This window comes from Mustela nigripes, chromosome 2 (genome assembly GCF_022355385.1).
Source record: "Mustela nigripes isolate SB6536 chromosome 2, MUSNIG.SB6536, whole genome shotgun sequence".
In the NCBI taxonomy this organism is placed as follows: domain Eukaryota; kingdom Metazoa; phylum Chordata; class Mammalia; order Carnivora; family Mustelidae; genus Mustela; species Mustela nigripes.
The window spans coordinates 16141650-16168306 of NC_081558.1; the positions used below are offsets into that span (position 1 = coordinate 16141650).

Consider the following 26657-nt stretch of genomic DNA (forward strand, 5'->3'; position numbering starts at 1 on the left):
CAGTGGGCTGCCTGAGCCAGACCTACTTCTTGCCCCCCTTCATTTACAAATAAAAACCTTCTGAGGTCCTGACAGGTGATTACGTCCATAGTCAGGCAGCAGGGAGCGCAGGATGTGAAAGCCACCGCTTCCTATCTCTGACCCCCAAATTACACAGATGCAGGCTGGTCATGTGGATTCTGATGAACAAGGCAGGGGTGGGTAGGGCTGGGTCTCTTACGATCACCAACCAAGGGCTCTCAGAAGGCAGTCAACGGAAACACGGACCACATCACAGAGAGACAGAGGCAGACCTTGCTGCTTCGAACGAGCTCACTTCTAGGACAAACTGACAGAGTCTCTTCGCCGGTGAGTCATTTATCTTTTTGTTTATAGAGTTAAAAGGCAGGTAGTAACCTCAGGCTGCTGGGGTCCTCTGATCCCTGCCTGCGGTGTAGTGTGGGGGAAAAATGCCCAGGCTTTAGGGCTAGGCTGCTCTTGGTTTGAATTCTACCTCCGCTCCACGACCCGAGAACTGTGAAGTGATTTAGCATGGCTCTGGGCACAGAAAGCTCATAAGCTGATGGCATTGGTACTGCCCTCCTAGGGGGACAGGAGCGTCTAGCCACTCACCACATCTGTTCACTGAATAATCTCTGATTCTTGGTTTTCATTTCTTTTGCATTATAATTTAGAATACAGGCTCTCAGATGATTGTCTCAGTTCTTTTCCCAATGTGAGTCAATAGACCACTGCAAAAACTTCAGAAAGATAGACAAACATAAAGGGAGAAGGGAAATAAATCCTCACGAATTCACAGCTAGAGGCAAACTGCTGATAAACTCTGGGCATTTTTTTTTTTTTTTTTTTCATTTTTACTGGCTGGCTCAGCCGGTAGAGCTCAACTCTTGATCTCAGGGTCGTGATTCAAGTCCCACGTTTGGGCATGGACCCTACTTTAAAATATATAAATATAAATATATACATCATCAAAATCACAAAACATCGTGGATTCTTTTTTTTTTAAATTTTGGGGGGGGAGGGGCAAAGAGAGAAGAGGAGAGAGGGAATGTCAAGCTCCCAAAACCCAGCAGAGAGCCCGACGTGGGGCTTGATCTCAGGACCCGGAGATCATGACTTGAGCTGAAGCCAAAGGTCTGATGCTTTACTGACCGAGACGCCCAGGCGCCCAGCCATCGTGGATTCTTAAACAAGGGTCCACAGAATACGTGGAAGAGGGACTCAAAGGGATGAAAGGCATCCCTCGGAATGAAAGGCAGGTAGGCATGTTACTTCTGAGGAAAATGTGTGCAGTTTCAGGAGTCTCTCAAAGGGTTTGCGATCAAAGTTAAGCACCATGACCACTTTTATACCCATTTGGTCATCTGTGCATTGTGGCAGTAACAGCCAAGGCTAACGGTGCACGTTGACTTTGTGCCTCCGCTGCTCGGAGTCGTGTCCATGTAGTGCTTTCTCCAGAACCATCTAAAGCACTTCCTAAACATCTGAGTCGTGTTCTATTTTATGTCTGAATTGCAATTTGCTAATTTATTTATTATTATTAGACATTTGCACTGCTTCCAAAGTTGAATATATTACTTCTTTTTTAAATTAAAGAACCCTGCATAGATCAACATAGGACTTTGGCTATTAAAGATAAAGAAATGAGTGATTTTAACATGTCTAGAAGGAAACTGATTTTTTTAAAAGAAGATTTACCCATTTAATTTAGAGACCGTGAGAAAGTATGCACGAGCAAGGAGGAAGCGCAGAGGGAGAGAGGATCCCAAGCAGATTCCATGCTGAGTGGGGAGCCGGACGTGTGGCTCCATCTCACAACCCTGAGATCACAACCTGAGCCCAAACCAAGAGTCAGATGTTTAACAGATCCAGGCGCCCCACAGGGAAACTAATTTTTAGTCTATCTGCACAGAACTGTGCGGCCTCAATCTGTCCAGCATAACATAACTTAGTACAAGTTATGGACCTGATGGGCCCTTTGGGGAAGCCAGTTAACATCAGTGTTAATGTGCCAGCAGCAGCTGTAATAGGATTTTCTTATAAACAGGCAAGGGTAAGTCAGGCAGGAATGGATACTTGATATTACTCAGAAGGCGAGCAAAGCCGCTCGTTTTGTTGTCCAAGCGATGAAGCAGTAACACAAACATGCCCTTATCTGACCTACTTAACCCAGCAGCCCACAGAGCTGGTGGGGCCTGAGGACTCCAGATGGCCTGTCGCGCTCCCACATCGCACATCCTGCGGTCTAAGAGCAGGGACCTTTCACTGAGCAGTCGCATCCCAGAAGCGAGGTCCTTCCTTGGAGAGAAGGGCGCTCTGTCCCCGTGAGGACCGAGGGGGCAGTGCCAAGGCTGACAGCATCTCCAGGCAGGACAAAAAGTCTTCGAGTAGATTAGAAAGGAGAACGTGATCTCTCCTTGGACAGGCCCTCGTCTGGCCAGTTGACATTCTGACTTTGCTAGACCAAATGCCTGTTTTTCTGGAGATTTCTTAAGGTTCTAGCAGGATATGGCCCTGGGTGACCAGTGGTGAGCCGCACTGTGGGCTGAGTCTCTACAGACCAGTGGCCCGAAGCCCCGCCACAGCTGCCCCTGCTCCCACGCCACAGCACCTCACCCTCACGTCCTGTCTGTGGTCCTCAGCACAGTCGTGGGGAAGGGATGGCCTTGAAAGGCTGGGAGCCCTGGGCAGGAAGGGTGGCTCTCGGGTTGTTGCTACAAACCTTGCTGTGAGGTTGGACCCAGCCCCCCCTGCAGGAGCCCATCTGGCATCCCATTTCAACCAGATCTTCCATTGGTTAAAGGAGACCCCTTGGGCCTAAGCTGCCAGTCACACCAGCTAAAGTAATGTTCCCTTCTGGGAAAGGGTTCCTTTCAAAAGATTCCCGAAGATGAGGAAGTCTTCCAGAAGCCAGGCTCTGGTGGTGGAACAGGGTGTGCCAGGCGGTAAGGGGCAGGCTGGGCTGGCTGTGGTCGGCTGTGGCTGGCTCCGCCACCATGCCTGGTTTCTTGCACACCTAAATCCAGGCAGTGGAGGGCGAGAAGAGACAGGATGGACTGTCTACCCAGGCAGAGAAGTTCTGGTCATCCTCCAAACCCCTTCTGGTCTCTGGAGGTCACCTCAATGGAGACCCCCCCCCCGCCCTGGAGTGGGGGGATAAGCACCTTAGCTTCCACAGAGAGCAGTTCAGGATTCTAATTTAACAGAAAGCGAGGCATAGCACGGGCAGGTGAAGGCAAGCCTGCCCACCACAAAGCAGTTCTGTACTTCCAGAAGGTCACCATTCCAATCCTACCACATGGGGACCTTTGCTTTTGAGACCAGCTGGCACCAGATTTTCTGGGCTGTGCATGGGGTGGTTATATGTTTTCTCCCAGGTGGGTGCGAGCCTTATGATTAAAGGGCTAATTAAGGGTCCCTCATGCCATTGGAGCAACCACCCCCTCAGCACTAGCTGTCTCTGGTACACAGGACTGTGCTGTCGCTGAGCAGAACATAGGTGGGTTCTGGAAAGGACTATCTGCTCCCAAAAAGTGGGGCAACAGGACTGCAGGAGAGCAGGAGGGTTGTGCCGGGCCCCGCCTGTAACTGCTGTGTTTGCCTCCCAGGCGTTCACGGGAACGCGCGCCATGGAGGATGACTACGTCGACCCTGTGTTCTTCAACACTTCCAATGACAGCAGCCAGGGGCACGAGGGCTTCCTGGAGTTCGGCAAGTTCTTTCTGCCCTCTGTGTACCTGGTGGTATTCATCTGCGGCCTGCTGGGGAACTTGCTGGTGCTGATCGTGTACGTCTCCTACCAGAAGCTGAAGAGCCTGACTGACGTGTTCCTGATAAACCTGCCCTTGGCTGACCTGGTGTTCGTCTGCACTCTGCCCTTCTGGGCCTACGCCAGCATCCACGAGTGGGTCTTTGGCAAGGTCATGTGTAAGACCCTGCTAGGCATCTACACCTTGAACTTCTACACGTCCATGCTCATTCTCACCTGCATCACCATGGACCGCTTCGTTGCGGTGGTTCGGGCCACCAAGGCCTACAACCAGCAGGCAAGGAGGATGGCCTGGGGCAAGGCCATGTGCTTGCTCGTCTGGGTGGTCTCCCTGCTGGTTTCCCTGCCGCAGATCATCTACGGCAACGTCCATGACTTCGACAAGCTTGTCTGTGGCTATCAAAATGAAGAGATTTCCACTGTAGTTCTCGTCGCCCAGATGACGCTGGGGTTCTTCTTGCCCCTGCTCGCCATGATGGTGTGCTACTCGGTCATCATCAAGACCCTGCTTCACGCCCGAGGCTTCCGGAAGCACAAGTCCCTGAAGATCATCTTCCTGGTGGTGGCCGTGTTCCTACTGACCCAGACGCCCTTCAACCTCGTGAGGCTCATCCGCAGCACGAACTGGGAGTACTCCACCATGACCAGCTTCCATTACGCCATCATCATCACAGAGGCTGTCGCCTACCTGCGGGCCTGCCTTAACCCCGTGCTCTATGCCTTTGTTGGCCTGAAGTTTCGGAGGAACTTCTGGAAACTCATGAGGGACATTGGCTGCCTCCCTTACCTGGGGGTCTCAGGTCCATGGAAGTCTTCCGAGGAGGCTTCCAAGACCTGTTCTGCCTCTCACAACGTGGAGGCCACCAGCATGTTCCAGCTGTAGGCCTTGCCCAGGCCCGGGGAGCTCTCGGGAGCACGGCTGTGCGCTCTGGGTGCAATGGGGGAAGGCTTTGTTTATGGCTCGTGTTCTCGTGCATTCTCATGGAGTTTATGGCTCGTGCATTCTCATGGAGAAGTCACCGAACCCTGCAGCTGGTGTGGGACGCTGCTTCTCGGGCATGGACACATTCCGCTTTCCTTTAGACCCTCAGGCCTGAAGCTCAGTGTGTGTTGGGGGGAAGCTCTAAAAACCGGAAGGGCTTTCCCTCCGCTATGCCCAAGAACGCTGGCTCCAAGGGAATGATGTGCGAGCCTTAAGACCTCAGGTTCTCCTTCATGGCGACTGGGGCTGAAGGCTGAAGCGGGGACCATTGCCACACAGCTGCTGAGGGCAGGTGATGGCTCGGGCTCCCCAGTCTGGAGCACTCCTCTGGCCACTAAGAAGCAGGGATATTAGGGAGGCCATGAAAACAAGTGCGGGGCCACACGGCTGGGACCTAAGTCAGTAGGCACCGGACACAAATGAGATGGGCTCTGCCTCCCCTTAGGCTTGGACTTGATAGAGATGCCTATGTTCTCTTTGATTAATCCCAGAGGGAAGGACCTCAGGGAACATGAATGGGCCCTTAACAAATGAGTCAGCTGAGGAATCCAGGGGTCCAGAGAAGGTTAGGAAAATGTGCAAAGCGGAGTTTAAGACGATCTTGAGTCTAAGCGGCATTTCTGAAATGGATTCTTTGATGGGTTTGCTCATTTAAAAAAACTCAAATAGTTCAATGCCTGATACACTCTCGCATATATAAATCACGTTATTGGTGTATATAGAACACAAACATGCCTGTGTCAAAGAGTATATGATTTTCATGACAAAGAAATAAAACCTTTTTAAAAGAGTCTAAACGATGCTTATCCTCAGGCACATTCTACTTTAATGTGGTATGCGTGGAACATACAGGAAAGTGATTATTCCGGAGGCTCGAAGCATAGGAAATGAGTTAAAACTGTACACTTTAACTGTTCTATCAAGGAAATGGAATATACCAGTGTTCCCTCTTCCTCTCTGGCTTGTAACCTCCTGACCAAATTGTGAAGTGCGTTCGTGTAACCTCCGTGATATGGTTAAGGATAAGGATAAGGCCATTTGGAATGTCACATACTTGATTAAGTATATTAGATCCTAGCAATCTGTTCAGTAGGCAAAGTTGCTTTTTTTGGCTCATGCTTCCCAAAATCACTCACCAAAATGGAGAGAACCAATCGCCAATGGTGAAAGCGGGTGCACAGGGCCGGGGAGGGGGCACGGGCCTGGCTCAGCGGTGTGGCTCTGGGGTCTCGACTGACCAGAGTGGAATCCCAGCTCCGGCTCTCACCCGTTGGCTAGACCGGTCGGCAGTCCCTTTAACTTCTTCTGTTTTGGTGAAATGTGGGCTGTCCTGGTGCCCGCCTCTGGGGGCTGGCGTGCGGGGGACTTGGGTTTAAGAGCACGAAGCGTGCTCAGCACAGTGTGTGCTCGGCGGGGGGAGGGGCTGCAAGAATGGCAATGGCGGCCCGAGAGCCAGCGACACACCGAGTCCGCAGGTCATCCTCCATGAACCAGCGACACACCGAGGCCGCAGGTCATCCTCCATGAGCTGGCAAGGTGCGGGAGTGTGTGCTTCGTGCGTCCGGCGCCGTGGGGGACGTGCCCCATAGCCTGGTCCAGCAGTGCAAGGGGCCGGGCCTAGCCAGGCCCACGCGACCCTCCCTACTGTCTCCAGCTCACGCCTAAATGCTCCCGCGGGAGCAGCTGCCTCCAGTGTCCATGGGCCGTGTGGACCGAGAGCCTTCTCGTTCAACAAAGTCTGCCCTTTCGATGGTGACAAGGCTGACCTTTATCGTCTTGAAACTGGCTTCACAAAAAAACCACAAAAACTAAAACAAAACAACAAACAACAAAAAAACCACACAAAAAAACCAACCGGGGACAAAACATAAATGGTCTCCAAGTGGGAGACCTGGTGAGTTCATCCTCGGTTTAGCCCAGTGGAGAGTGGGGCCCCCAGCCCCTGGCTTCCCCAGAACGAGACAGAGGCCCTCCCTGGAAAGGAGGACGTGAAGAGGCAGGAAGCCAGGGGCCCTGCAGCCCTCAAGGGAAGCAGTGTGGTGTGACGGGGACGCCAGGGCTCTGGGGTCACCCGGCCGCTGGCTCGGTGACTGTGCATCCTTGGGCATGGCACTCTGCCTCCCCAAGGCCCGTTCACCATCCACACCACCCCTCCCCCCCTCCCTCCTTCCCTCTAGGAGTGCTCATGAGGCCTGCACAGTCAAGCTGGGGGCTGCCGGTCCAAAGTAACTGAGGGGCAGCTGCGGGGCCTGCTGGCTTCTTCCTAACCAGGGGCCTGCCAGGCTGAGCTAAACAAAACCAGGTGCCCATCAGGCCATGCCCCATCCCGGGCCTGTGTTACATGCCCTCTCCAGGCTCCCTGCAGAAAGGCTGTGCCCCTCCTTCTGCAGCTTAGGAAAACCCAGGACAGCACGGCCATGGAATCTTCCTTTACCTTCTCTGAATCCTCGGTCACTCATCATGCCTGTATCTCTGGGCCCTTATCTGCTACCCCTGAGAGTAGAGATTTTCCCAAGCCCTCCGCTAGGTACCCAGCACCGCTGCCTACAGAGGCAGGCACAGCCCACACAGCTTACAGATAGAACACTTTTTATGTCTTGACTGCTCTGTTCACCTAATAGCCCCATGAAGGACAAGTTCCCAGCCTCAGCCCTGCTGGGCTCCTCCTCTTGACTGTGCTCACACACATACCAGCACACGATGGGGTACAGGTGGGGGACTGCAGAAGGGGGCCGGGCTGCCTTGAGGATGGCCTAAGGGAAGCTCCTCCCCCACCATGTTCCCAGCATTTTGTGGGGCAGTGGGGGTTGGGGGGGGGGGTTAGAGGCCCTGGACAGCCACATACTCTGAGACAAGGGAGCATATGGGGACCCCGATTCCAGGGGCTGCCTGGGAGCCAGAAGCCCAGGTGACTTCGGTAGGCATTCCGGACGGAGGCACAAAAGGGCTGAAGCTGCCCCTGTGGGCGGCAGGGTGGAGGAAGGGCAGGGAGCACGGGGTCCAGGAGTGGAGGCGGTGCTCACTCTGACCTTCTCCATCAACGGCCCCTCAAGGCAGCGCCCATTCTGGGAACCCGGTCCTCTGCAGTCTGGGGTAACTCCCAGTGCTGTTCTGGGTGAGGCCTGGTGCTACCATACCCATTTTTCTGGTGAGGACACTAGTTCAGAGAGAGGCCCACCTGCTGGAGCTCCCCCAGCAGAGCGAGGGCTAGGACTCCAGGGAGCAGCCCCTCTGCGGGCCAGCAGAGGTTTCCTACAGCTTTCTAACTGTAACCATCCTCACCATGTCCTGTTCTTGTGTTGCTTCTGAGATGCAGGCATCACATCTCCTGACAGGAGACAAACCTACCAGAGCCCCCGCAAAGCACGGGGACCGAGAATCGCTGCTCATAGGGCAACTACTGGCAAAGGGGCTTGGAGGCGCAGGGACAGTCTCTATAAGTTTGGCTCAGTATCAATGGGCATCCAAGCGGTCTTCCTTGGGGACAGGGCACACAGCTCAGCCCGACACCACGATGCACGCAGAGCATGACAGACCCAGTGTGTCTCTGTGGAAGGTATCCCAGGCACAAGGCCCTAGACTCCGCGCTTGATGTCACATGGTCTGTTTGTCTGGTAACCAGGAGAGGCCAGGCCAGGATGAAGGCTGAGCAGAAGCCCAGAGACCCAAGGCCCAGCCCTGCTACTGGCCGAGAAGAGCTTTCTTTCTGTCTGTCCTGCCACCTGAGTCTCATGCACAGACGGACCACATGGTCCATGAGAAGGCTCAGGGTGGGCATGGCTGAGCGCGGGAGCAGGTGCGAACAGGCGTGCCTGGAGGGCTCGGAAGAAAGCCAGCTGTTCTCCCCAGGGGCAGGGCAGTGCTTCTCTTTCTTGCCACCATCCTCGCAGGTGGGCGGCTACTCGGGAGTGTGGGGACCTCCCTCTGTCCCCTCCCTTTGCTGGGAGGGCCGAGGCAGAGAACTTCATTAGCCTAAGAATGTGTCCACATGGGGAGGAGTGGACACGGGCAAGGGGGGGTGGGCAGGCTTCCGACGTGCAAATGGGGAAGTGGGACCCCGGGAAGAGAACTGAACTCTTCACAACGAACCTGCAGCCCCTAAACGGAGGGAGGAGCTCTGGGCTCAAAGCCCAGCCCTGACACTTATAGCCACGTGACTGAGAGCAGCATATCTGGCCTCCGGAGGCTTCTGGGGCATTACATCCCTGGCCTAGAAGGTTGGACAGCGACTGAGCGGGACCACATCTAGACGCGGCGGGCTCAGGGAAGGGGCCTGACAGTCATTTTCAACAACACTGCTGCCAAGCAGCCTGCTTTCCTTCGGGAATCTGGACACGCAGGGCACTTAATCCCTTCTGGCTCACTTCTTGCTTTGGACTTGCTCATTTCTTTCCCGAAGTGTCCTGTCAGGGAGGCTTACGCAAACCCGGGGCTCTAGACCACTCGTGCTTTCTCAGGAGTCCCGGTGTTTCTGATTGGTCTTCAACTCACGAAGAAAAGGAACGTACGAGAAACCTGCCAGAGACCCTGGGGTCTTCTCTAACGCACAAAGACGGTGTGTGAGGGTGCAGGCCCTTAACTGACTGGTCCCTGACAGATGGAGTGCAGGCCCTGCGGGCTCTTGTCCGCCAGCCCCAGATCCACCCTGGAGGCCGCAGGCCGGCATGCTGGCAGTTTCCTTTCCCTGGAACACTTCCTGATTTCCCAGCACCAAAACACAGTTATGTGTCAGCGGTCAGAGAGCCTTCTGGGTTTGTTCTTCCTGGGAAAGGGGAAGGTGAGGGATGAAGGAGACAGGGAGCTGCAGGGGGGTCACTGAGGCTCTGGCCCTGCTCCCTTCCCCGCCAGCCACCCAGCAGGGAGTACAGTGACCAGGTGATGGCGGCAGACTGACTCGGGGCCGCTGGCACAGAGCAGGCCCCCAGGAGAACGTTGCAGGCTATGTGGTGGGTGGAGGGTGGGGGCCTTCAGAAGGGGAGGCAGGGCTTCCGGGAGGGAAAAGGCGAGGTCCAAAGTTCCGGAAGCAACAGTGCGCGGGGCTGAAGGGCTGGGTGATCGTGTTGGCGCTCTCCGTGAGGCCACAACACACGGATTCAGTCGCCTCTTGTCAGAGAACAGGGGAGAGTGAAGGGATACCCTTCAGCCTAAACCCCCTTGCCCTGAGAGCTTCATGAGGATTAAATGTCTCTCTTCCCACACAGCAGAAATCCTGATTAATCCTGGCCCTCCTGAACTCTGGGCAGGAAGAGAGGGACAGAGATCTCAATGTGGGTGTTGGCAAGAGCATCACCAAACTCCCCAACGGAGGCAAAGCGGGTAAATTCTTTCTTGGCTTTTGAAGAGCCAGTGCTTTGCTGTAGAAACTGCATTTAAGCCTGAACACCAGGGGCTGAGAGACACTGAGCCAGGCTGCCATGCGGGGAGGGGACTTGGCCTGTCCCTACAGGTCCCCGGGCACAAAATCTCAACGTTTCAATGGGGTGGCACTTTGTGTGGTTATTCCATCCCTCGAAGCCTTGTTGGAAGAGAGATGAGACGGTCGGCGGAAGGTAAGTACTAACAGACGCTCAGGACACGGACAGACGCCAGGGTGCGCACACAACCGGTGACGACGTGAAGAGGAAGTGAGCGGGTGGCCATCTGCCAGCCGAGGAGAGAAGTGCCAGGAGAAGCCCACCCTGCTGATACCCTGACCTTGGCCTTCCAGTCTCCAAAACGGTTCTGAGCACTGTTCGGAGGCACTTTCCCTTAAACACAGATAGCTGATGCTGCTTCCAAACTCTCACTTTCCTGGTCCTTTAGTCAGAAGGCACTCGGGGAGCACGTAGGAAATAAAGGTGAGGTGTACTCACTGTTCAGGCAAGTTCGGGTCAATGGAGTCAGTTTCGGTGGGTGTTTCGGGCAAGGAGGAGCCGGACTCCTGGATCTGGCACAGCTCCTCGTCTGTGATGATGTCAAACACGGCATCGTCTGGCGGCCTGCAGTCGGCGTCTACGCCCGGGTCACGGAGGCAGATGGGGAGAGAAGAGACACATACCATGAAGCACAGGATGGGGAGGGCGCCCTGGGAGGTGAGGGGCTGTGGCTGCATGGGACGGGCCACCGGGACACACCCTCAGGGCCCACTCAACCTATGGCTATTCTGTCTGGGCGGGAGAGAAATGGCGGCAAGGACATTCCAGAAAGTAGTGCGGACTACAGGTGAAACTGCCAGATGAACTACAAGGCTTCTCTTAAGCTCCTCAGTTGGGCCTTAAAGAGATTTCAAGCTCTTACATATTCTCTGAGGCCTCTTATTTAGAAGAAAAAAAACAACAACCTGTCAAATCCTTATCGGGCAGGAATCTAAAAAAAGAGTAAACACACTTCTGTGCTCCTGAGTCTCACTCCCTAAGACACAGATGTGACTTATCCATCATGCCTGTTTGAACGCAAGATTCTATCCGACCTGCATTTTTACCTCCATCCAAGGGGGGATGGGCAAGAACCCCTCTCTGCTCAAGATGGCAGCAAGCACTGCGATTCTGGTATCTGACTTTGCAGGCCCCTCAGGAGGAAGGAGGCCCTCTGGACACTCTTGTGCCGGTCACCCACTTACAAGTACTTTCCTGCCTGTGTCACGGAAAATGTGATGGCAGGCGTGAGGTAAAAGAAAGGCAGAGAAGGAAGACAGAAAAAAGGAAAGACAAAGAAAGGCAAAAAAACAAGGAGACAGGAAATGTTTCTTTTCATTCACCCAGCCACGCTTCTGAACCTGCCTTCTGAGGCTGGTGGAAGGAAGGAAGGACAAGGAAGGAAGGCACAATGAGAATCAGGAGAGAAATCAAAGAAGACGTAAATGGAGAACTATACCATGTTCATGGATTGGAAGACTCAATTTTGTTAACATGTCAATTCTTCCCAACTTGTTCTAGAGACTCAGCGTGATCGCAATCAAAATTTCACCAGGATTTATTACTGAAATTGACAATTCTAAAATTGATATGGATAAGCAAAAAAAAACAAGAATAGCCAACACTTTGATAAAGAACAAAATTAGAAGACCTGCTCTACTTGATTTAAAACTCATTAGAAAAGCATGGTGATCTCAACAGTCTGGTATCAGTGAGAGAAAACGCACATGGATAAATGGAATAGGACAGCAAGTCTGGATACAAACCCAGTTGATTTTGACAAAGGTGAAAAGGCAATTCTCTGAGGAAAGAACACCATTTTTCAACCAATGGTGTTGGAAAATATGAATCTCTATGCATAGCTTGTAGCATATATAGAAATTTAACTCAAAGTGGATTATAGATCTAAAACTATGAAATTTCTAGAAGAAAACAGAAAATCTTTGTGTCTTTGAGTTAAGCAAAGGTACATATGACACCAAAAGAAAAGAAAAAAGTTGATCCGTAAGAGAAAAAAATGGAATGGACTTCATCAAAATTAAAACCGTCTGCATTTTAAAGACCATTTCTGCTCTTTGAAAGAAAGTAAAAAAGAGGTTTTTACTTAGGAAAAAGGTACTTGTAAAACACATATGTGATAAATAACTTCCATCCAGAACATATAAAGGACCCTCAAAACTTAAATAATTAAAAAAAAAGAATTTAAAATGGGTTTGAAGAAGATACAGAAATACTACGCCCAGTACATTCCACCATCCCTGTTCTTTGTACCAAATATAAATAATGGCATCTGCCAACTTCCTGGATGATCCAGTTAAACAAAAGAGTAACTAACAGGATTTCTGAATGCTGGCTGACCTGCATTCAGGCAGAGGTCAGGAAAAGTCCATAGGGACCACCTGCAGGAAGTGGGGATGTTTGAGCAAAGACAAGACCCTACCGTCTTGGCTCTGCCTCCCTGGTATTCTACATCCACAGTCTGGTCCATGCTGAGGACAGCCTGGCCTGCTCTGCAGGCCTGTGCTGGGAGTAGGAATAACAGAACCAGATCCCACTTGCTCTTACTGAGCAGAGGAAAGGATGAGGAGAATACATCTTCCTTAGTCCCTGAGGGATCGTGTGAGCCACAGGGAGAAGGTGAAGGATGTGGTCACTTCCACACACAACTTTGGCCTCTGGTTACTCTGGCAGGAGGGCTGGGTATTGGGGTGAGACTCGGGAGACAGAATTTCCCAAGGTGTGGGGTACATTCCACTGGCAGCATGTGAGTTAAGAGGTACACAGACCTCAAATTAAATAACACTGACTCATACCAGGAGGAAATGAATTCCCTTTACAATTCTCTTTCAAGCCTAATTACATAAAAAAGAAAGTCTCAAACTGGTATAATACATTTTTAGCTCCTCTTTAATGCCCGTTTGGAAAACCATGAATTCAGCTCATTACAGCTAACTAGGCACACTGGAGTGGTGGTGGGGGGCGGGGTGGGTGGCACCTAAGAACACAGAGGGCAGCAGTGGGAGCCTGACCTTGGCCTCTGGCGGCCTGGGGCCCAGCCTGGGCTGGCGACAGTGCAGGGCTGGGCTCCCCCTGGCTGGTGCCGGAGCTGGTGCTGTCGGGGGAGCCAAGGCCATCGCTGAACTTCCGGAAGCAGGCTCGGCAGCAGCGCTCCTTCTTGCCACTGTGCTTCGTCAGGACGTAGTTGTTGCAGCAGTAGTAACAGAAGACGCGGCCGCAGATCCTGGGGCGAAAGGAGCACAGGCTGTGAGGGTGACGCACTGTGGGTCCCACAATGTGCACTGGGCTCTAGATGCCATATGGCTCTCGTCAGACCTGGCTCTGCCCTCACCGAGGAGTGTGGCCTTCCCGCCAATCTGATAAGATTCCAATAAAGCCATCTTGATAAGGCCCTGGGAGATGTTTTCTTTCCCAAGGTCCTGGGAGGCAGGGGGATAAAGTACGTGGCTGAGCCCACCTTCTCTGCCACTGGAATGCAGGCGTACTGTTCCACACCTCGAGGGCTGAGGCTCCAAGGGACCCCAGACCCACCTGGGCGGTGCAGATGATATTCCATCTCGCTTGGCCCCAAATGAGATTTATTTCTGTCTACCGTTCTTTGGGCCCTAGGAAGGTCTCCACTGTCCGCAGTCCCCCAGCCAAGGGTTGCTGGTCTCCGGGTGGCTCCACGGCCCTGTGGGTCCCCTTGACTCTGCCCACACCCCTTTATCAAATCTTCTTCCCCTTCAGGGATCCCAGCATGTCCTGCCAGGACCCTGCCTAATGCGCCCCATCGTTTGGTTCCCTCAGGACCGAATGGCAAAGTGTGTTTCCCAGAAAGCCAGCAGCAGGGCCCACGCCTGCCGGTGGCACCTGCTTCGGGGCTGAGTCCCACCCACTGACCTGCAGTGGTGCCGCCGCACCATCCAGCTGAACTCTCGCTTGCAGTCGTGACAGTGGCTTGCCTCTGTGTCCCCGAGCCACCTCTCCTCAGCACTGAGCTTCTGTTGGAATTCCAGGGCATCTGACTTCTGCCACAGAGCATCCTTGTCCCTGAGACAGAGCCGCATTAGAAAAAAAGAAGAATCCGTGAGAACAATGGGATGATCTCTGATTCATTTCCAAAGCCTGATTCCAAAGTTCCCAAGACATGGCAGGAAAATTGACTTTCCTTGGAAACACCCCCACTCTAGGCCTCGTCTGGCCCCTGCATCACTCCTAGACTCAGCTGATGGCGCGCAAGTGAGGGCAGAGGATGCCCATGATGTACGTAGGCCCACCAGGGTCACATGCTGCTCAGGCGTCCAAGGGACAGTGTTTCTCGGTCACTTGGAGCAGCAGCTGTAACACGTTGTCACAGTCACATGATGGCCTGAGTGCTGTGAGCCCAAGGACCACAGATGCACTGCCCATGCAAATCTTAAATGTGTTCCGGAAGCTTTATGGGTTTAGGTTTTAAGTAACAAGTGATCGGTGGAGGAGACCAAAAATTGCCCCACCTGAGAGTCTGATGGGATGTTAACTGCCCCTGCTCCTCAGAGAGATGGTACCTACTCTAGGAGGCAAGACTGAAGCAAGGGGGGGGGCTTTTCAGAAAGGTCTGGCAGCGTCAGAACGTGGCCGATGCACCAGCGCCCAGGTGTGGAGGCTTCTGTGTTGCTGCTCATGGTCATTTTTGAGGCTTATGGCTTCCGACTTGGGAAGGCTTTGTTCTTTCCAAGACGGAGCCCCGGCCACCATCCTAAGGTTACTGTAGGCCCAGGAGCACCTCAGTCTCGAAGACCAACACAGGGTAAACTGAAGTCCTGTGAGAAACTGATGCCATCACCAGCCGGAGACTCCCAATCCACAGAGCTCTCCCCTTAAATACTAAAAGCTGGGACGGGGCTGCCCAGGTGGCTCGACTAGTTGAGCATCAGACTCCCGGTTTCAGCTCAGGTCCTGATCTCATGGGTTGTGAGATCGAACCTGTGCTGGTCTCTGCGCTCAGCACGGAGTCTGCTTGGGATTCTTTCTTCCTTCTTCTCCCTCCCCCTCTGCCCTTCCTCCCCATGCTTTTGCTCTCTCTCTCTCAAATAAATCAATCTTCAAAAGCCAGGCCAGAAGCCAGGAACTGACTGGCTCTTCAAGGATGCTGGAAGTTGTCAGCAAGCAGGACAACTCACACCCTGGTCCAGCATCATCCTCCTGGCTGATTCTCAGCCCCTCCACCCTGTCTCCTGGAGGCCGGGCACCCACACCCTGGAATGTGGGACGCTGTCAGGACCAGGGTCCTGCCATCCCACACCTCAGGAAGAGATCTGAGTTCAGAGGTCATAGATGCCCTGAGTTCCAAGTCTGAAAACTGATGACACGTGGGCAGAGGCCTCACACTTGCAAACACCACCATTTGGCAATCCCAAATCAATGAGTGGCTTTAGGCATCGCTTACCCATGGCTGCCAACATTGCAGAGAATGGGCTCATCAGATCTTACGTGGCTCTTGAAAGCAAGGCCCAAACTGTAAACCAATTCTATGAAGCATTCTTGAGAAAATGCTGAACTTGGGTCCAAGTCAGCCTTTAGTAGAGCAGCGGATCTCGACTCTCGACACTGGCTCACTGATGCCCCGGTCTCACTCCGAGAAGTTCCAGCTGGCTTGGTCTGGGTAGGGTCTGGTCATGGGTATCATTTTAATAGCTCCCCTGGGGATTCTAACCAGAGGCTGGGGTGGGGGAACAACTGCTGTGGTTTTAACTAACAATTTACAAATTAACAATTTACAGACATCCTGAGGTTGGAAGAACATGTTAAATGGCACCACAGGGATGCAATCAGCAAAATCCAAGCTGTGGGAGACTCGGCCAGATGCATGACCTAGCTTCCTCGAAAGTAAATTGCAACGAAAAAAGCCCAAAAAAACAAAAAACAAGTTGGTGAGATGGTGGCCAAATCACAGGCTAAGTAAGAGAAACCTAACATACTTCCCCTGCAGCGTATGGATCTGATCTAGAGCCTCATTAGAAAAAATTATACTCTCACGAGAAGTAAGGCCATCTGGGAAGTTGGGCTCTTCACCCGTGTGGTGATAAGGGTCAGGAGCACAGCACGCATGTCCTCCAGTTCCTGAGTGCCCTCCTGGCCCCGCTCACACGCTGCTACCTGCACTGCCTGCTACCCGTGGGCACTGGAGCGTGCGAGGCCTGGTACCAGGGAAAGCGGGAGGGAGGAGAAGGGGAAAGGAGCTCAGGAAAGAGGGACAAGGGACAAGAGAGCTTCCAAAAGATATGAGACATCACTTACTGTCATGCCTGTGGCTAAGAACACAGAGATTTTGAAAATAATGCCCCAGCAAGTACAACAGCATTAACTCAGATGAGCACTGATGGGAGCAGTGAAATCCACCCTTCAAGGCAGCCAAGGGCCAGGGCGTGCCCCATCTGTGTTGGAGGAGGGCCTCAATGACGCAACACAGGCAGACACGGGGCCCATTTCCCTCGAGAGGCCTTTCAAGCGCAGCTGCATGTCTTTCAAGAGAAATCCCAGCTCCGGGGAGGCCCCGAGCCAGCTGCTGGCGCTGACTCTCACCTGAGCAGCTCGATCAGCCGTTCCTCCAGGTACTGCTTGGTTCTATTCAGGTCATCGAGGTCCGCGAGCATCTTCTGGTCATTCTTCTCCCGGTCTGTCACCTCCTGGCAGAGTCTGTTGTAATACTCTTGGATTTTTGTCGTGGCTTTTTCAAGTTCCTTCTGGGTCCTGGTGGAGAAGTGGGAAGCTTACCGATAAGCCACTGTGTCCAGCTTCCCCCGTGCCTCTGGGCTAACTCGGACCCCTGACCAGGGGCCCTGCTGCCCTCCAAGCCTTTTCCCTCTCACAGTGGGGCGCCCCTCGGCACGACCCACTACCAGATTGTGCATCCCCAGGCCCAGCCTTCAAAACTCCTCTCGCAGCCCCACCCTCTTCACATGCCACGCCCCCCCCAACACAGCAGGCATTCTGGGAGAGCAGGTGACCTCAGGCCGCTAGGAGCACCCCAGGTGAGTTGAACTCTGCACCTTGGTTTTGGGGCAGGGGCTGAGGTTATGGGGGAAGGTGAAGGCTGCAGTGGACAGGCCCATGATGGGGGTGGTTTGCAAGAGGAAATGGAGCTGGGCTAGAAAGAACACAGGTGCATCTCCCTGGAGGTGACCACATGGACGATGACCCGTCTCCCACGTGCCTTTGGGGCTCTGGGCACAGGGCGTGGTGCTAGGCTACCCAGCGGACACTCGATGGGCACTGCCAGGTCCTGACCCGACAGTCCAGAGGCCTGAGGGGCTCTGTTCCCTCGGCTCAGTCTACAGCCAAGGGGCTGCCCGAACGCAGCACGGTCCTCCTGCCCTTGCCGGCTCCCCTGTCCCTGAGGGCAGTGGTGCTCCAGGAATGCTCTACGAACCCCAAGATCCAGCAGGGCATTTGTAAAAGCTCCATTAGACACAGGGCTCTGCGGAGACTAAGCCAGATATCTGTGTCTAATCCCGCCTTCCCACCCAGCAGAAAGCTGCCTGAAGGTTGTTTACGAACCACTCTCTGCCAAAGTGATCTCATGGGTGTACACAAAGACACGCACGCACGCACGCACGCACGCACACCCAATCCAGGGCCGGCAGGTTATGCAACATCGAGCAGCTAGGACAACAGCTGGGAGATCTTAGGAATAAGCACAGTTGTAGCATTTTTTAAAAAGATTTTATTTATTTATTTGACAGAGAGAGAGATCATAAGTAGGCAGAAAGGCAGGCAGAGGGGGTGGGGGGAGCAAGGTCCCCGATGAGCAGAGACCCTGATGTAGGGCTCGATCCCAGGACCCTGTGATCATGACATGAGCCGAAGGCAGAGGCTTAACCCACTGAGCCACCCAGGCGCCCAGCTGTAGCATTAAAAAAAAAAAATGCCCAGCTGTAGCATTAAAAAAAAAATGCCACCAACTTTTAGGAGGCTCTTGCTACTTATATTGTCACGTGATTATGACCTGGGCGGCCAGAGCCCTATAGCGTTTGAACTGTGGAAGAAATCAGACGAGGAGAAATGTGCATCTGGGTTAGCAGACACCCTAATCTCCTGCTGAGCCTGCACCCACCCTGGAAGCCAGCTGGTTGGAGGCCGTGAGGCTTGCACGCACAAGGTAAAGGCTTGGGACAATCTGGTGTGATAGTCTTTGCTGGGGGCACACACCAGGTCCCGGGACCCCTGGCCTGACTGCCTGGGCCTCCTCACCGAATGCTGGGCTCATGTTTATAACTCCATGTGGCCCCCTAGCCCGAAGATGAAGGGTCTCAGGGAGGTCTTGGGGCTGCACAAGCAGGGCCATACTCCACGGGGAGGGCAGAGGCGGTGAAGGGTGACAACACAAACATGGTGGCAGAGTCTGCAGGCAGACCGGCTGGCCTGGTGCCGGGCACCCTCGCTCACCCTTGGCACAGACCTCGAAGGCCTCCCCCGACCCCAACCGCCAGCCCTGGGGCCTCTCATTTCACAAAGGAAACCAGGAAGAGTCACAGCTCGTAGCGGGAAAACACACAGGCACACACGCACACACGCGTGCACACACATGGGCACCCTCACTCGAGATCAGACAAAGAAGTATCTGTCTGTGCTTTTTAAGGGTCATTGTTGAGGAAACAGACTCTGGAGACAAGCGGCCTGGGTAGCACTCTTCCCCCCGCGTCACCTGTGAGCTGTCAGGCGCTTAGAAAGTGACTTAACTCCTGGGAGCCTCACGCTCCCCATCTATATGATGGGGACAAGTAATAATTTCCCCGAAGGACAGTTAGGAGGTAAAAAAGGACAAATCGATGCCAGTGTTTAAAACAGTGCCTGGCCCGTTTGGGGCACTACTTCAGTATCTGCTGTTATCATTACCACTATTCTAGTCCAACTTGTATTTCATGTCAGCTCTTCCGAAGCAGGAACGTGCCCCGCCAGAGGCAGGAAAAGGGCATTCAGAAAGGCTTGGCAGCTGCCTGCAGGGGCGTGTGGGGCAGGCTGTGTGGCGTGTATCTGGCAAGGCGCCTCCCGAGTCTGGCTTTTCTTGCAAGAGGACTTCCTTAACTCGCTATGAGCAGCTGAGTTTCTAAATGACTGTGCCAAACGCCCCCTTCCCTGAAGCCTCCACCACCGGGGCCGCGTGGGTGGAACCACAGCACTAACCTGTCCAAGCTCTTGCGCAAGGCGGCCCCCTCCTCGTCCTTCTTCTGCACGGCAGCCTGGCTCTCGGAAAGACGCTGGCTGGCGCCGCTCAGCTGCTCTCCCAGATCCACCTGGGCGGCCTGGCACAGGACGGGGGGAGAGGATGCTCAGCCGACAAGAGCCCACGCCGCGGCCAGAAAGGGACTGGGGGTGGGGGTGGGGGTTCCTCCGCCCCCCCTGGCCAGGTCACTTCTAACTGGAGGTGGTTTTAAGTTCAGGAGCCCGAGAACCTTTGAGTGACCTGCTCCTATTTGTCATCCTGTCAAGCGGGCAGGGGAGGTTGAGGGAGCAAGAATCAGAATCTCAGGGTGGGGGCGGAGGTGGGGTGGCGGAGAGCGGGGTTCCCTGGAGACAGGCAGCACCCCCCACTGCGCCCCCACGGTTCAGGACCACTGGCTCAGGGATACCAGCGGAGGCAGCTAAGAAGGACACTTTATATCCTTTCCGCCTGGCTGGCTGAGAAACACATCTGGCGGCCCCAGCCGGGTGTCCGGGAGGCAGGAGGGCCCAGAGAGGTGCACTCAAGACGTCCACACCAGGGAACGGATGGGTGCTCTGGCTTGGGAACTGGGAGTCTTGCATGCGGCCCTCAAGGGTCCAGCAGAAACCAAACCAGACCCCTCTTCCCGACAGGCCCACACCCTAGGGGTGGGAACGACCAGGCAGAGGTGGGCGCGACAGTCTTCCCTGCCCAGGTGGCCAGGCCGCCGACCAGCACACCCCCGGGGGCCTACCTTCAGCCTCTCCACGGCCTCCTCGGCGGCCTGTAGCTGCCGGCCTCGCTCCTCAAGCTGGTCCCTGAGGCTCCGGCACTCTTCACTGGCAGTCTGGAGACGAGAGAGGGCTTGTGGAAGTGGGTCCTTGCACGAACACCCCCTCAGCTCCATTCCCCCAGATGGGTAAAAACAAGCTCTCTGTTTTCCACCAAACTCAATAAGCTCTGGGCTTGACTGGGGACAACATCCTTTCAGGTTTCTGAAGAGACTTAACTTGGTCCTCACACTTAGGATTCAATTTCCGCCAAGGAAAGAGGGCCCTACGAGCCACACAGAGCCGCGCGGGATGGGACACAGTACTGGAGGCCCATCTGTAGAAATGCCATGGTTGTGTGTCTGGGAGCGAGCGCAGACTGCAGTGCTAACGGCCCAGTGGTAAGTTCTGGAAACCAAGGCCCCACGGCCGTCCTGCTTATGTCCTCACTCTCAGCCAACCTTACCCCTTTCCCTTCGTGCAATAGTAAAGGCCCATGGTTAGCACTGCTCCTGTAAGCCTGTCTACCCCAAGGGCTTTGAGGAAACGCACTGAGCCAGTGTCCACAACAGCACCTCCCACCGGGATGGCACCTGAAGGGAGAGAGAACCCACAGACGAGACTCACAGATGGGGCCTGCTGTAGGTTCTAGAGGCTGGGAGAGGGTCTAGGACAGACTTATAGGCCCACAGGGCTGAGCACATACATAAACGAGCGTAAGGAAAACACATGCCTCCTTTGCAGGGGCCCCCGCCACCCAGCTCCTGGTGACTTCTGCAGGGTGGGAACAAGGGCAGAGCCTTTAAGATCTCCTGAGAGCTCAGAGAGAGCCCCCACACTACTGTGTAAACACCCAGCTCGTTAAGAGCTGGCCACTGATGTAAAACAGCCACTCTGTATGGGCCAAACCAGTCTGCAGTCGCACTGAGTTTAGGCTTCTGGGCTAGGGCCCTGCTCCAGACAGGGGCCCCTGAAGGGTCCCTGGGAAGGGAAGGGCGCTGGGACCTACAGAGCAGGACCGCCGCGTCTGCCCAGCCGCCCAGTACATTCTGGGGTCCTCAAGCGCCACGTGGCTGAAGGCACAGCCTATCCCCTCGTGGACCGGTCAGGCCGCACCGCAGGAGACCACTGCAGCCCGGGGGAGTCCAGGCGAGGGAGGACTACCTTCAGTCGGCTCTGGTGGTCCATGATCTCCGTGCTCAGCTGGAACTTGAGGGCATTGAGCTCCTCGTGTGAGGTCTCCTGGAGGCTCTGGGCCCGCTGCTCGGCCTGGGCCAGCTGGGCCTGCAGGCTGGGCAGGGCGCGGGCTGCCTCCTCGGCCACCTTCAGCCTTTCCTGCAAGCCTTCCCTCTCTCGCTGCAGGCCTGCCACCTGCTCTTCCAGGCCCTCTCGCTGCCTCGAGGCCGCCTCTTTGGCATCACGGAGCTCCTGCAAGGCGCGGGCCAGGGCCTCCTCGGCCGGCTTTTTCTCGGTGAGCTGCATGCAGCTATGGACGCTGGGCTCGTCGTTGGCTGGGCTGGCCCTGGGCAGCTGCTCTGGCGGCTCTGCCTGTTCCAGCCGGGCTTCCTGGGAGCCGGATTCCGTCCTGGACCGCTCCTCCTCCTCCTCCCCCTCAGTCCTCTCCTGCTCCGAGCGCCGCAGCGGCTCCCGACCAGAGGCCTTCTTGAGGGCTTCGTTCTGCTCCTTCAGCTGCTGCACCAGGACCCTGTGCTCACTCAGAGCAGCCTCGGCCACGCTCAGCTGGCCCTGTACCTTCTCGAGGTCACCCAGGGCTGCCTGGAGCTTGGCCTGAAGGTCCAGCACCCCAGCTGGCAGGCGCCCGGCCTCCCCCTGCTGGGTCTCCACCTGGGCCTGACACAGGGCCAGCGGGGTGGCTGGCTCCTGGTGTGCACTGTCGTCAGGTGCGCCGAGCCCCCGTTGGCCTTGCTCTGCCAGGAGGGCCTCGATCCGCTGGGTCTGCTGGTGGCACTGGCTCTCGAGAGCCCTGAGCTCCCTCTCCCGGGCCTCTGCCAGCTGCCGGCAGCGCCCGACCTCCTCCTGCAGCTGCTGGCACTCGGTCTCCTTGTTCTGCAGGGCGGCCTCCTTCTCGGCCACTTGCGCCCTCATGGTCTCCTTGGCCTTCTTCACGGCCAGGAGGCTTGCCTCCATCTGGTCCCCCATGTGCCGGATGCTGGCCTGCTCAGACTCCAGAGAGGCCAGGGAGCCCCGGATGGCTGCCTCCCGCTGCTGCAGGGCCTGGTAATCAGCCTGCAGCGCCTGCAGCTTGCCCTCAAGGAGCTGGTTGCGCTCCAGCACATTCTGCAGCTCCTTCTCCAGCTCCCTGTTGGCCTGCTGGAGCTTTTCCTCCTGGCCGCTCCCTTGCATCTGGGTGTCACCTGTCTGGCCCTCCTGGGGGCTTCTCTGCTCCTTCTCTGGCTTCTCAAAGACCTGTCGCAGGCTGGAGTCTGGGGGACCCTGGGCGGTGGGCTTCTCCCCTGCCGTGGGCGTATCTGGGCCTCGCTGCACGGCGAGCTGCTCCAGCATCCCCACCTTCTGGCTGAGGTGGTCTTTGTCCCGGATGAACTGTTTCTTCTGCTCCTCCAGGTCCCCCACGAGCTGGCTCAGCTGGGCCACCCGGGTCTCCAGGAGCTGCAGCTGCCGCGCCAGAGACCTGGCCTCCTGCTCCAGCAGCTCCTTCTCCTCTCGCCGCTGCCGCTCCTCCTGCCTCACGTCTGCCAGCTCCTGCTCAAGGGAACTCAGGTGGCCTAGGGACTCCCGTAGCTGTCGCCGCAGCTGGGTGGCCTCCTGCCCCTTCCCGGCCAGCTCCTCCTGGACCGGGGCCATCTCCTTCAGCAGGCGCTCCAGGCCAGCCCGGGCCTCCTCCTTCCGCTCCAGCTCCCCGGCCAGCTGCTCGAGCTGGGCACTCTGCTGCCTGTGGAGCTCCTGCGCCTTGCAGCTCTCTCCTTCCAGGACTTGAAGCTTCTTCCGCAGCTCCTGGACCTCCAGGGCCGAGTTCCCGGGGAGGAGCTCTGCGTCCGGTGCCGTATTTGCCTTCTGCTCAGCCGCACCCAGCCGGTCCGGGACATCAGCCGAACACTGGTTCTTCCTGCCCAGCGGGTCCCGCGCGGCCTCAAGCTCCTGCACCAGGGGCTCCAGCACGGACTCCAGCTGCCGCAAGGCTGAGCGGTAATCCCCCTCCTTCTCTGCTGCCCCCAGCTCCAGGGCCTGCAGGCATTTCTGGAACTCCTCCACGGCTCTCTGGGCGGCCTGCGTGACCTCCCGCTGCTTCTGGAGCTCGGCCACCACGTGGGTGAGGCGGGCCTTGTCCTCGGCAGCGGCGCGGCCCCTTTCCCTCTCCGCCTGCAGCTTCTCGGCCTGCAGGCTGACCGCCGCCCTCAGCTCCTGGTTCTCTCGATCCAGCTGCTGCATCTGCTCCTGCAGCCCCTTCTCCCGCACCTCCAGCTGGTCCAGCTCCAGCCGCATCTCGTCAAAGCCCTCGAGCGCCTCGTTGTTTAGGGGGCTGCTTACGTCAAGGCTGGAGGCCATCTCCTGAGTCTGCGGAGGAGAAACAATACACAAGTGGGTCTGGGACAGAAGCTACACGGCCACAGGGAGAAGCTTTAGAGTTTAACGAGAAGTCATTAAATAGCGAGCCTATTGAGCTGTTCGAAGGGCTAGAAGCGCCTTGTTGGAGGCACCTGCCAAAGGAGGTCAGAACACAAGACCACAGATGCAGGCTCCCCGGGTACTCAGAACCCACACGTCCCATCCAGCCTCCTGGAGCGCCGGGAGCATAGCGGACAGTGGCACTTAGATTCATTACGTTACATTTAAACTATTGCTCGCCACTGCACCGTACCTACAGCTCCTGCTGTGATTCAACCACAAAATAGGGTTCCAGCTCAATTTATTCTCCACTCTTAATGCTTCTACTACTTTTAGTTGTTGTATTTTTGTCAATTAACTGCACTGTTCTGACCTTTAAAACTATATGCGCCAATGATACTCTCACATTTATAACACAATTAACGAAATTTGCCTTTCCCATGAACTTTCCTTACTTGCCGGCATCAAGCCCTTAAGGGCTCTTTCACTTGATCTGCACTGTCCCCTTTTGAGCTAGGATGACTTCTAGGACCTCCATTTTGGGATGAGAGCACTGAAGTTTCGAGAAGGTAAGCGGTCTGCCCAGGATTACGTGACAGCATTTGACTCTGCTGCTTCTAACCCAAGAGCTAAATTGCTTCCTTTAAAATAATTGAAAAACTTCTAATAGAATTTAATTCTTAAAAAGCATAAGTTCCGGGGCACCTGGGGGGCTCAGTGGGTTAAAGCCTCTGCCTTCAGCTCAGGTCATGATCCCAGGGTCCTGGAGTCAAGCATCCCATTGGGCTCTGTGCTCAGCAGGAGCCTGCCTCCCCCGCTCTCTGTCTGCCTCTCTGCCTACTTATGATCTCTGTCTGTCAAATAAACAAATAAAATCTTAAAAAAAAAATTTAAAAGCCCAAGTTCTATTGGGTCATAAAAACCTGGACTCTAAGAAGTAACACAGATAACAGAGGGTTTATATTACTTGAGTTGGAATAAAAAGTGTGTGAGAGGGGCGCCTGGATGGCTCAGTCATTAAGCATATGCCTTCAGTTCAGTTCCTAATCTCAGGGTCCTGGGATCGAGTCCCGCATCGAGCTCCCTGCTCAGCGGGAAGCCTGCTTCTCCCTTGTCCACACCCCATGCTTGTGTTCCCTCTCTTGCTGTCTCTCTCTCTCTCTCTGTGTCAAATAAATAAATAAATAAATAAAGCTTAAAAAAAAAAAAAAAAAAAAGGCATCTGAGCACATCGCCCCGAGTTGCAAGAGGCCAGGGCACAGCCCGGTCGGCATTCTGGTGAGGAGACTCCCAGCCTTGCTGGTCTTACCTGCAGGTAGCTGCTCACCAAGCTGCTCATGCTGGAGCTGCGGCTGGGAGGTTTCCACAGGTAAGCTGAAGAGCCAGGGGCCAGCGTCCTCCTGCAGGGCCACAGCACAGACAGACTGCATCAGAGCAGGAAACACGCACGCGTAAGCATGCACAGCGGCCCTGATTATCACAAGGCACCAGGTCGTGGCAGGGGGCACCGCCCTCCTGGAAAGAGTGTAAAAAGGCAAAAACCCATCAGCTTCTACCAGAGATCGCATTTATGCTGGTCTGCAGCTGACAGCTCCACTGCTAAGTCTGAACATAATAGGCCTTTTCACCTGCTGCCCGGGAAGAACTAAGTGGATGTATCATTTCCCCATTGAGGGCAGAAATTTTCCTCACCCCCTCGGGTGCCTGTCACAGTCTCACTGTCTCTAGCAAGAGAAAAGCAGCCATCAGTCTGGTAAGTCAAGGTGACAGCAGGCTTGGGGGCAGCAGACCCAGCCTAATTAACTTTGTACCACCAGGAAACAGATAAGCTGGCATTCAGTTGTACAACAGAACGCTCTGCATTGGGGGTTAACAATCTTCTCTTACAAAGGGCCAGACAGGACATATCTTATGCTTGTGCGCCTTCTGGTCTCAGTCCCAACACATGCTCCAGTGGCGGAATGACAGCAACCGTGGACAACAGGTAAATGAACAGGTGAAGCTGTCTGATCCACTCCCCCAACCCCCCGACACCAGCCTGTGGGCAATGGCTGGTCAACCCGCTCTCTGCGGCTACAGAAATCCATGCAAACACTGATAAAAAACTCCAACATGCAGCGAGACAAGCAAGCTGCAAAAGAAGAGCTACCTATGATTTGATATATGCAAAATTTATAAATGCATACAAAATAAAACCACATGTATATAAAATATGCAGGGATACCCACTCGGTAACACACAAAGATACTCCGGAATGATGTGTGGCAACTACAGGGCTGTCATTACTTCTGGACAGGAATTAAAGGGGAGAGCATGAAAGTGGGGTGGGTCTTTATTTGGATTTGTGATCTTTTATTTCCTAAACACATGGTATCAGACATGACAACATCCAAAAAAAACAACCCAAAAGAACCAGCTCGAAGGGGCTTCTGCTGGCAAAATAAGGAACAATTTAGGCATCAAATTAATGATTACAGTGACAGAATATAACACACGGAATAAAATAAGAATCCATGAGTCAACTCTGCTATAAATGAATAAATACACAGGGGTGCCTGTCTGGCTCAGTCAGCAGAGCATGCAACTCTTGATCTTGGGGTTGTGAGTTCAAGCCCCACGCTGGGCATAGAGCTCACAAAAATACATACAAATGTGGGTATATAAATACTAAGGAAAAAGCGAGGTAACAACCTGATCTTTTTTTCTTTAAGATTTTATTTACGTATTTGAGAGACACAGTGCAAGAGAGAGAGCACGAGCAGGGGGAGGGGGAAGCAGACTCCCCACTGAGCAGGGAGACCGATGTGGGGCTAGATCCCAGGATCCTGGGATCATGACCTGAGCCAAAGGCAGATGCTTAACCGACTAAGCCCTAGTTGGTTAACCTAATCTTAAAGTATCTTCCTATAAGAAACCTAATGATTGCGGAGCCTGAGTGGTTCAGTGGGTTAAAGCCTCCACCTTCAGCTCAGGT

At 54.6% G+C, this 26657-nt stretch overlaps 2 protein-coding genes across 3 annotated transcripts in view; one reads left to right on the plus strand and one right to left on the minus strand.

Moving 5' to 3' along the window:
• Positions 1-26657, minus strand: part of FYCO1 (FYVE and coiled-coil domain autophagy adaptor 1) — a 71036-nt gene that overhangs the window by 21490 nt on the left and 22889 nt on the right. For both annotated transcript variants that reach the window (XR_009402348.1, XM_059389556.1), the window contains exons 7-14: positions 24993-25083; positions 21263-23632; positions 20083-20175; positions 19310-19428; positions 16709-16876; positions 14045-14194; positions 13174-13385; positions 10604-10742 (exon numbers count right to left, since the gene is read on the minus strand). Coding sequence is in view for 1 of the 2 variants with exons in the window: in XM_059389556.1 (XP_059245539.1) it covers positions 10604-10742; positions 13174-13385; positions 14045-14194; positions 16709-16876; positions 19310-19428; positions 20083-20175; positions 21263-23632; positions 24993-25083 (3342 nt within the window). In the remaining variant the exon portion in view is untranslated. The remainder of the gene's footprint in view (positions 1-10603; positions 10743-13173; positions 13386-14044; positions 14195-16708; positions 16877-19309; positions 19429-20082; positions 20176-21262; positions 23633-24992; positions 25084-26657) is intronic.
• Positions 181-10593, plus strand: CXCR6 (C-X-C motif chemokine receptor 6). Its single transcript, XM_059389557.1, has 2 exons — positions 181-348; positions 3609-10593. Exon 2 carries the CDS (start codon positions 3630-3632, stop codon positions 4650-4652), a length of 1023 nt encoding a protein of 340 aa, XP_059245540.1. The 5' UTR covers positions 181-348; positions 3609-3629; the 3' UTR covers positions 4653-10593.

Excerpts from the sequence above, each read along its gene's own strand:
- CXCR6 (XM_059389557.1), top strand. The coding sequence starts at position 3,630 with ATGGAGGATGACTACGTCGACCCTGTGTTCTTCAACACTTCCAATGAC.